Genomic DNA, 9733 nt, shown 5'->3' with positions numbered 1-9733 from the left:
TGAGCATATGAGTAATATGCAACAAGGTGGTACTATAAGGGTTTAAGATCTTAAAACCATCAGATCGTCTTAAGTCAATCTAACTCAGCCTACGACTGCAGCCTCCACAGTGCTGCAGAGGACAGCAATGAAGAACTGGAAGCCAAAGTGATACATCTTTGGAGGTGGAGAGGATAAAAGAGGCAAAATAGTGCTTTATTTTACAAACTTTGTCAATCACCAGGAGAAATCCTGAATGCAGCATTACTACAACAGAAGTAAAACACAAATAAACATGAACACACAACAGTCTGGTTTCAGTTCATCCTTTTTGAAATACTAAAGGACTTCACCGTTCTCATTCCGGTATCGTCTTTTTTCCTAAATTTTCATCTTTAGTATAAGCAATGCATATTCCCTGTTCTTACCTCATTCAGAACACTTTTACTCTTCAAATGTTTATATACCATCTTCTAATTTCCTACATAAATTAACCATGACTATTTTATAACTGTTCAATCTTGTACCATAACTTAAATTCCCCCTCCCAATATATTTATGGAGTCATCACTTCCACTCTCATTCAGCTTTTCTTGCTTTCTTTCCATACCTTGTTAAGTGAACTGAAGAAAGCAAAATCCACAACACCAAGGAAAGCAAGAGCAGAACAAGAAAACTGTGGTCCTATAAACAGGACATTCTTTTGGAGTGGGTGAGTGAGAAGGTAGGCTGCAGAACTTGGGCATCCAGGTCTCCCAGGACTACTTTTGCATTTTACAATAAACAGAGAACAAATAAAATGCCTGCACGTGTACAGCTGTTATCCAAACGATTAAGCCTGAGCTTTAGGTTCAAACAGCATGTTTGCATGGTGACCTTACATGTTGTCTAATCCCATCCAGGTAGCAGGTAGCATTCTACGACTATTTCCAGATAGTTTTAACTCAACAAGTAGCAGACCAGACAGGGTTTTTGCCTAACTGGGTTAGATGTGAACAAAACATGATATTTTGCTGACCACTTTCCCAATATAGAAAGATACTATTATCAACAGGCAAACCAACAGCCAAAATCCTCCCTCTGCACTTACACCATATACTAGAGATCCAAGGTGCCAAACCACTGGAGGGAAGAATAAGTTAATACACTCACTCACAGCATAGGATGTGAAGAAGGGAGCAAGCTGACCAAGAAGCCAAGCCATGGGATCTGGAATCAGCCAGGCCATGAGCCCAGTTATATAGTAGAGACTCAACATTCTCCCTGCCATCCTGGGAACTCTACTTGCTATGCAGTTAGGAACCTTTTCCAATAACCAGAATCCCCACACAGCACATGCACTATGTAGACAGACCTCCCAACCCCACTGCAAGCAGTCAGTTCTTATGTATGTGGCTTCTTGACCCACCTCCAAGTTAATATGGAAGGTGAGAGCACCTGGTGGAACTAATCAGTTCCCTCCCAAGGCTGGCCAGACCCTAGGTGAAAACAAAAAACGAGGGTCTTTCTTGCCTGGTTGTGGACATCATCCATATGCCAACCCTCATTCAGGGCTGGGGGTTTAACCCCAGCACTTCACATGATTCTTCATTCACATGTCAGATTCTTGTGGTTAGGGCCAAAGTTCCAGGTACTTGACGAATTACGACACCTACAGCAGTAAATTAACACGCCTGGAATGACTTTCTGACATTTGAAGGAAGTGAACAGAATAATTCATATTGACGTTTTCAAGCTTCACAAAGTTGCAGAGTGCATATATGCAAACCATCTAGCTGAGATGTTCCCAAGTCCATGTCAATTCTTTAACCATTTCTGGTACACAGCTAAGTGTAAGGCCAGACACTAGCGGTGTGCCCCAGGTATCCTATCAGGGCCCACGCTGCTTAACCTCTCCACTAACAGCCTGGAAGACAGCAGTGCAACTTCTGAAAGTTTACAGACAGTACAACACTAAGGGGTGTAATTGATACACTAGAAGGTTTTTGCTACCAGACAGACCTTGACAGGGCAGAAAAAGCCCTGGTACTGCTGGTGGACACCAACTTGTATGCAAGCAATACAGCCTTGCAGCAAACAAGGTCGACAGCCTTCTGAGCTGCATTAGCAAGACTGCTGCTAGCAGTTTGAGGAAGGTGATTTTCTCCTCTGCTCAGCACTGGCAAGACATGTGGAATGCTGAGTCCAGTTCTACACTTACCTGTACAAGGGAGACATGGACATGGCAGAGTGAGTTTAGCAAACTGCCCCAAAGATTGGAACATCTCAATTGGAACATCTGATCCACAAAGGGAGACCAAGAAGTGGGACTTTTCAGCCTGGAGAAGAGAAAGTTCAGGGAGATCCTACCAACATGCATAAATACCTGGTGGGGTGTCCTGGGTTTGGCTAGGATAGGGTTAATTTCCACCAGAAGCTGGGAGGGGGCCAGAGCCAGAAGAGGTACTAGAAACAGCCACTGGGATTTTTGATACCATACTGACATCATGCCTGGCAAGGTGCAGGGGTTTCTGGCAAGGGCCATTAAGGCAGCTCTAGGTCAGTGTGCTTATATCACTCATTTTACATATTGTTTACCGTTGTTACTACTGTTTTTTTTCTCCTCCTCTTGTGCTGTTTTGTTAAATTCTCCTTATCTTAGCCAATGGGATTTTCCCTTTTTTCTCCCTGTTCTCCTCCCCACCCCACCACTGGGGAGGGGTGGGGGGGAGAACGAATGGCCAAGTGGTGCTCAGCTCCCAGCTGGGTCTAAACCATGACAGGGGACAAGAGTGGAAGTAGAAAAGCCTGAGCCAGAGTCTTCTCAGAGATGTCTAAGGAAAGGACAAGAGGAAACTGGCACAAAGTGAAATACAAAAAAAGCCATTTACATACAAGGAGGAAAAAAAGCCCAAACAAGCCTGCAAGTCCAATCAAATGCTGAAGAAGTTATGCTGAGAGGCTCTAGTCTCCATGGTTGGAGATATTCAAAACCCTTCTAGACACACACCCCAGCAACATGCTTTAGTTGAGCTTGGTCTGTGCAGGGTGGCTGAAAGAGCAGTGTTTCTAGTGGTCCCTTCCAAGCACAACTGTTTTATGTTTCTGCAGTTGTGAACAATGTAACACATGAAACCCTACGCTACCATCACTACTCAGACCTTGACATGATATGAAGTTGAAAACCTGTCTACAATATTTTACTATTCATATGAAACAATAACTGTCAGGGGACAATTTCAGCCTTTATAGAATTAAATTTCCCATGAGTGTATATCCAGTAACTATTATAGCAACTATGCCTACAAAACTTTTGACTAGGGACCCACATTTCCATTACATCAGTGAACCATACCTGCGGTTGAATCTCATCTTTAATTTCAAGAAACATAAGAAAACGTGATTGTCTTGTATCCGTGACAATGATTTCACTACCTTATATTTGGAAATAACGGAGGAATGAGACAGCTTCTCTCAGACTTAGGATAAAGCTAGCAGCTTCTTGCTTTTTTCAGACAAACTTACCTACCTAACAAGTATAGGAAGAAGACTATAGGCTAAACCAACATTCTGAGCAGAGATCAAGCTGGTGGACAAAATCTCACCAATGCTTATCCAGCTTGTAGGTTTCATTGGTCAAGCAGAATGGTCAGCTGAGTTCCTAAAAAGCCAAAGGGTTTTTACGTACCTGTAAAGCTCACATTAGATGAGCTGGAATCCCAAGCATTTCAGATGATGGAAAGCAAATGTGACAGCTTATTAAATTCTGGGTTCAGCTAGTTATTAAAGCTAGACCTGAAAGCTGTAGTTCAAGTGCCCATCTTAAATGGAGTGATGAAGATCAAGTTTATGACTGCCTATGAGAGATGGTGGAAATGTGAAGATTTTATGAAAAGATTCATTTAGTAACAACAAAACTTCTAGAAACCGAGTCCTAGTCAGATCAGTAGAACAAAAAGTGCATTGGAATGTGCAGATCATTATTTGACATATCATTTGGGGTACTGAATTATCTTGCTGAAATAACAGGTGAGGAAACATGGCTTTTAGTCTTGTTCCTTTACTTTGTTTACTTCCATGAAAGCTGACTCTGTAAAAAGTTTACAAAATTAATACATTTGATAGAATTGTCTTTCCAACAGCACTGTGTGCATAAACTAAGTCCAGATGTTACAGAACAATCAGATACAAAGATAATTTTTCACTTTTTTTTCCTTTACAAATTAGCATTATAGCGATCTCTGTTCTGAAAGTCTCTATAAGCACGTCTCGCATCTGTTTTACTGTGCGGGATTCTTCCAAATGGCTCCAGGTCATTGAAGCAGGCATCAAAAACTTCATCCACAGCTTTTTCTGCTGTTTCTTTGCTGACTTTTCTAACAGCCAGAATGGAACGAATTGCTCTGTCTCGTACACAAGTCTGAAGTGGGAATCAGAAAAAGAAAAATCTGTCATTATTAGTTTAAATAATATTTTTCCAGATTTTTGTCAGGCATTAACTCCTGCTATATATGCAATAATCTCCCACTCCATTTCCCACAACCCCTGTTTTTTGTTTGGTTCTTATTGACCATCCATTGTCAGTGGTAATCCTCTATAACATGACTAAGTATTCAGGAAGTTCACTCTAAAACAACATGGTGGAAAAATAATTTATCATGAATCATTAAAGGTTATTAAAGATTAATCAAGAGAAAGCAGCAAGTCCATGGCATCTACTTCCTTCTCTCAAATCAAATCAAATCAGCAGACTTCAGCATCTACAGTCTTTACCTGATGATGTCGTTTTAATCCAAACTTAAACCTGGCTATTTCATTCATCAGTGTACAGTCTCCACTGAGATTAGCAGCTCGGATCTATTGAGGAAAAACAGCCACATGGTTAGAGAAACACAGAGAAATACAAAGGCAAAAAAGCTGCAATACATATTTTTCTTCAATATGTTTCTGGTGACTGCTGGTAGAGAATAATCTCAGGGTTGCTTCTATTTACTAGGTCCATGGTACCCTTTACATCTACACTCTCAGCCTCAACAAGCTGTAAAGTATTACTACAGAATCTGTAAGATTCTCCAGGGAAAAGTGTCACATATTCCCAAAGCTTAAATGAATGAGCAGAAAAACACACACACGTGTGTGTGTGTGTATGTGTATATATATATATAAAAAATACACAGACACATAAGAACTGCTAAAAAAACATTGAAAGTAATATTCTCCCCCAACTACATCAGAAGTTGATACAAGAGTCAGGAAGAAATTCAGATACCTTTCAAAGACTATAGCTGTAATACTCAGAAGAGCAGTAACACATCTCCTTCAGGCAAAGCCACATTTAGACAAGTGTGTGTGTTTTAGCTTGGTAACTGTCTTGTCCTGTGCATTGTAATTTCTACCTGACAATTGTTCCACACCCTACCTCCCTAGATAGCAAATGTAATTAGAACTAAATTTCTTATAATTAAGTAGCAGAATGAGAATAAATGTACGAAAAATCTGAAATGTAAGAATTAAAAAGCTGACATTAAAATTGTAAGCACCATATAATAAGCACATGATCTTGTTTTATATATGTTCTCTAATTTTAACATTTGAAGCTTACATGCTTTTTTATGCACTATGTAACTTCTTAGACAAAACAAAAAGGTAGAAGATACTTAATTATTCTGAATTATTCCATTGGATTTACAATTCAAGATGTTGGTAGCAGGCAGCCAGCTGTGAAGGCTTCTGCGAGATGAGACAAGGGCCTGCCTCCATGCCAGACAGAGCCAGTTCCAGTGTCAGCTGGCTCTAACATAGACCCACCACTGGTCAAAGCTCAGCCCATTAGCAATGCTGGTGGTACCTCTGTGATAATGTATTTAAGAAAGGATTAAAAAAACACTATGTGGCAGCTGTGAGAGAAAGAAGTGAGAAAAACGTGACAGACACAGCCCCACAGATGCTGAGATTGGCTAATATGGAGTGTGAGGAGTTGCTCCAGGTACCAGTGCAGAGCTTTCCCTGCCACCTGTGGGGAATACCATGGTGACAGAGGTTGTCTCCCTGCAGCTTGTGAAGGAACATGCTAGAGCAGAGATACAAACTGAAGTGCAAGGAGAATCCCACACCAGAGCAAATGGACATGCCCTGAAGGAAGCTGCAGCCCATCAAGAGCCCCCACAGGAGCAGGTTTTCTGTCAGGATCTGTGGCCCATGGGGGACAAACGCTGCAGCAGTCCATGCCTGCTCTGTAAGCTGTGGAAAGGACCCAGGCTTAAGCAGGTCTTGAACAACAGCAGCCCATGGGAAAGACCCACACTGGAGCAGTTCATGAAGGACTCTGTCCCGTGGGAGGGATCTCACACTGCAGCAGGGGAACAGCATGAAGAAGAAGGAGCAACAGAGGTCAAGTGTTATGAATTGACTGCAGCCCCCATTCTCCTGTGCCACTTGTGACGAAGGAGACAGAAGAGTCAGGAATGAAGGAGTGAAGTTCAGGCTGGGAAGAAGGGGAGAGGTAGGGAAGGTGTTTTTAGTTTTATTTATCACTATCCTCCTCTGTCATTAATTGGCAATAAGTTAATCTCCCTGAGTCAAGTGCATTTTGCCCACAATGGTAACTGCTGAGTGACCTCCATGTCCTCACCACGATCCATGAGCTTTTTTTATCTTACGTTTTAGTCCCCTGTTCTACTGAGAAGGGACAGTCAGATAATGGCTTGGTGAGTACTTGGAAGCCAGCCAAGGTCAACCCTCCACAATAATACAGAATGGCTTTATTAATACCACAAAATGTTACTTTGTTAAGTTTTATCTATAAAAAGATAATCAAAGGCAATAAAATAGCCAGACCGTGCAAGTTGCAGAAGGCAAAGGCAGAGACTGGGAGAAGGGATCCACCCACTGTAAGTAAAGGTCAGGTTCGGGATCATCTGAAGAACCTGAAGGTGTACAAGTCCATGGGACTTCATGAGATCCATCTGCAAGTCCTGAGGGAACTGGCAGTTCAAGTTTCTAAGTCACTTTCCACCGTACTGGAAAAGTCATGGCAGTCTGGTGAAGTGCCTGCTGACTGGAAAAGGGGAAATATAACCCCCAATTTTCAAAAAAGGAAAAAAGGAAGGAAGGCCTGGGCAACTACAGGCCAGGCAGTCTCTGTGCCTGGCAAGAACATGGAGCAGATACTCCTGAAGGCTCTGCTAAGGCACATGGAAAACCAGGAAGTGATCAGCAGCAAGTGACATGGCCTCACCAAGGGCAAACTGTGCCTGATAAATTTGGTGACCTTTTATGATAGTTACAGTGTTGGTGGATAAGGGAAGAGCAACCAACATCATCTACCCAGCCATGTGCAAAGCATTTGACACTGTCCCACACAACATCCTGGTCTCTAAATCAGAGAGACATGAATTTGACTGATGGACCACTTGGTGGGTAAGGAATTGGCTGGATAGTTGCACTTAAAGAGTTGCAGTCAATGGCTCGATGTCCTAGTGGAGACCAGTGACAAGTGGTGTTCCTCAGACATAGGTATTGGGACAGCTGTTATCTAACATCATTGATGGTGGCATAGACCGTGGGATCAAGTGCACCCTCAGCAAGTTTGCTGATGACACCAAGCTTTGAAGTGCAGTCAACACGCTGGAGGGAAGGGAGGCCATCCAGAGGGACCCTGACAGGCTGGAGAGGTGGGCACAAGCCAACCTCATGAAATTCAACAAGGCCAAGTCAGGTCAGGCACCTGGGTAAGGGAAAGCCCAAGCACAAATACAGGCTGGGCTGAGTAAGGACTGAGAGCAGTCCCGAGGAGAAAGTCTTGGGGATGCTGATTGATGAAAACCTCAACATGTACAAGAGAAGTGCAGCAAGCCATTTGCATCCTGGGCTGCATCAAAAGAAGCACGGCCTGTAGACTGAGGAGTTGAGTCTGTCCCTCTGCTTCCCTCTCCTGAGTCCCCACCTGGAGTACTGTGTACAGCTCCAGAGCCCCCAGCGCAAGAAAGACATGGACTTGTTTGAGGGGGTCCCGAGGAGAGCCACAAAGATGCACTTTCATAGTATTAATTATAAGGATAAGTTTTTCTGTGGTTAAATGATATAGACTATATCAGAAATCAACTAAAACCATGTGAATACACAGGTTGTACACACAAAAGAAATCCTTACTGTCCTGTGCTCCATTTAATTCACCTTCTAATGCATCAATTTTTAAGGCATTTCACACAGCAAATTCCTGTGTCGCCTGAAATGGGCATGAAGACATAACTAGAGTGTACTATTAAGAATATAAAAACCAATTAAAAAAAAATGTATGTTACAGGAAAAGACAAATTTGCTGTTAACCAAAAAAATCTAAACACAAATAAGATTACCATACTACTGTGGTAACGACCCAATGAACCAAGATTTGCAAGGGTGAAAAGGAACATTTGATTAATCTGTGAATGTGTTTTAATCTCTAACTACTCTCATTTGTTAATAGCCACTCCTGGTTACACTCACAGTGATGATGATATTCTACTTAATGTGACACTGACATTAGTATTTGTGAAAACTAAATATTTGTTTTCTGAATGAAACTAATTAGGTTGATCTGACATAAAAGGCAAAATGTATGAGCAGAGTTAAGCCAAATGAAGTCTGTGTAACATCATGTCTATTTAAACATGAAGCATCCCTAAGAACCAGCAGCAGTTAATGTAATGACAGCACTGGAAGCATTTTAACTTACCTCTGAACATGCTAAGTGTTTGACATTTTTAAACCAGTCAACGTGTGCACGACAGTGATCAAAGGCATGAATCAATTCATGTGCCACTACCCGGTTCATGTGGGATTGATGGTGAATGTTGTTCTGACACAGAACAATCTGGAGAAGAAAAGATATGGGTAGTCTTTCCACTGAGTTTCAACACCCTGCTTACCTCTCAGAGACCCAGCGCGCATCACCTACGGGATTTAGCCTCTTCAGATCAGTGGTTTTCGACATTAACAGCGTTGGCATTCTGCAGAATACTAGTTCCAACACTATGGGACATCTTTCACTCACCTCGTTTTCACGACTAATTCAGATACCACCACTAATAAATTTAATGCTAATAACAAAACATTAGGGGGAAAAAAAACCCAACCCTAGTCCTTGGAAGGAGGACAATGTCCAGTGCCTACCTGAGATGTGGCAGAATCAAAACCTCCACTGACACAGCCATCACAGTTTTCACAAGAAAAGTGCCGGTCATTGAAGACAGTGCTGAAAGGCCCAAACAAATAAAGTTACGGAGAATTTGGAAAAGATCAGTAAGTCCACATAACAGCCATGTCACTACACAAAACAAACCGAGTCATTTTACATACCAACCAGATTGTTTCATAGCCTCGAGAAGAAGTTGAGCATATGGATCTAGAAAAATATTGCTGCAATCAGTTTCTCTAGACAAAAGTTTTGAAAGTCATCTATAAGCAAAATATAAACACAGTCAAAAGAGAAAGGAGTACTGCATATGCAAATCCATACTTTGCAGTATGTAAATAGCATCTGTTACAGCTCCGGCTATGTAAAGTCATACAGGATGATAAAATATACGGTGTATATATATATCTAAAGCTACTCAGGATCCGGTCACTTCTGCCTTACTCGTTTCCAGGGTCATCCTCAGCATCACCTGGCACTTGTTGTGGAAGGTGAAAAGGCTGCGGACCAGGAAGCTCTGCGGCTTCTTCTTCCGGTCCGGGAAGAGCCGGTAGCCCAAGTCGTCCTCCTCCTCCGGCGGCTGCTGGGCCTCCGGCTCGG

The 9733-nt window shown here is 42.2% G+C and overlaps 1 protein-coding gene across 1 annotated transcript; it reads right to left on the bottom strand.

The window, feature by feature from the left end:
* Positions 1 to 4053: 4053 nt before the first annotated feature.
* On the bottom strand, positions 4054 to 9706 carry XRCC6BP1 (XRCC6 binding protein 1). Its single transcript, XM_008948879.1, has 6 exons — positions 9578 to 9706; positions 9298 to 9343; positions 9112 to 9193; positions 8675 to 8812; positions 4732 to 4815; positions 4054 to 4378 (listed from the first exon to the last, which is right to left on the bottom strand). The coding sequence occupies exons 1-6, from the start codon at positions 9600 to 9602 to the stop codon at positions 4175 to 4177; spliced, it is 579 nt and encodes a 192-aa protein (XP_008947127.1). The 5' UTR covers positions 9603 to 9706; the 3' UTR covers positions 4054 to 4174.
* Between the last annotated feature and the right edge of the window lie 27 nt (positions 9707 to 9733).

This window comes from Merops nubicus, unplaced genomic scaffold, assembly GCF_000691845.1.
Source record: "Merops nubicus isolate BGI_N331 unplaced genomic scaffold, ASM69184v1 scaffold991, whole genome shotgun sequence".
Taxonomy (NCBI): Eukaryota; Metazoa; Chordata; class Aves; order Coraciiformes; family Meropidae; genus Merops; species Merops nubicus.
Note: the sequence above shows the minus strand (reverse complement) of the source record. Positions and strands in the feature narration are given on the sequence as shown.

Excerpts from the sequence above, each read along its gene's own strand:
- XRCC6BP1 (XM_008948879.1), bottom strand. The coding sequence starts at position 9,602 with ATGCTGAGGATGACCCTGGAAACGA. Across the intron at positions 8,813-9,111 it reads TTGATTCTGCCACATCTCAG|ATTGTTCTGTGTCAGAACAA; the intron begins GTAGGCACTGGA and ends TTTCTTCTCCAG. Across the intron at positions 4,379-4,731 it reads GATTAAAACGACATCATCAG|ACTTGTGTACGAGACAGAGC; the intron begins GTAAAGACTGTA and ends TTCCCACTTCAG.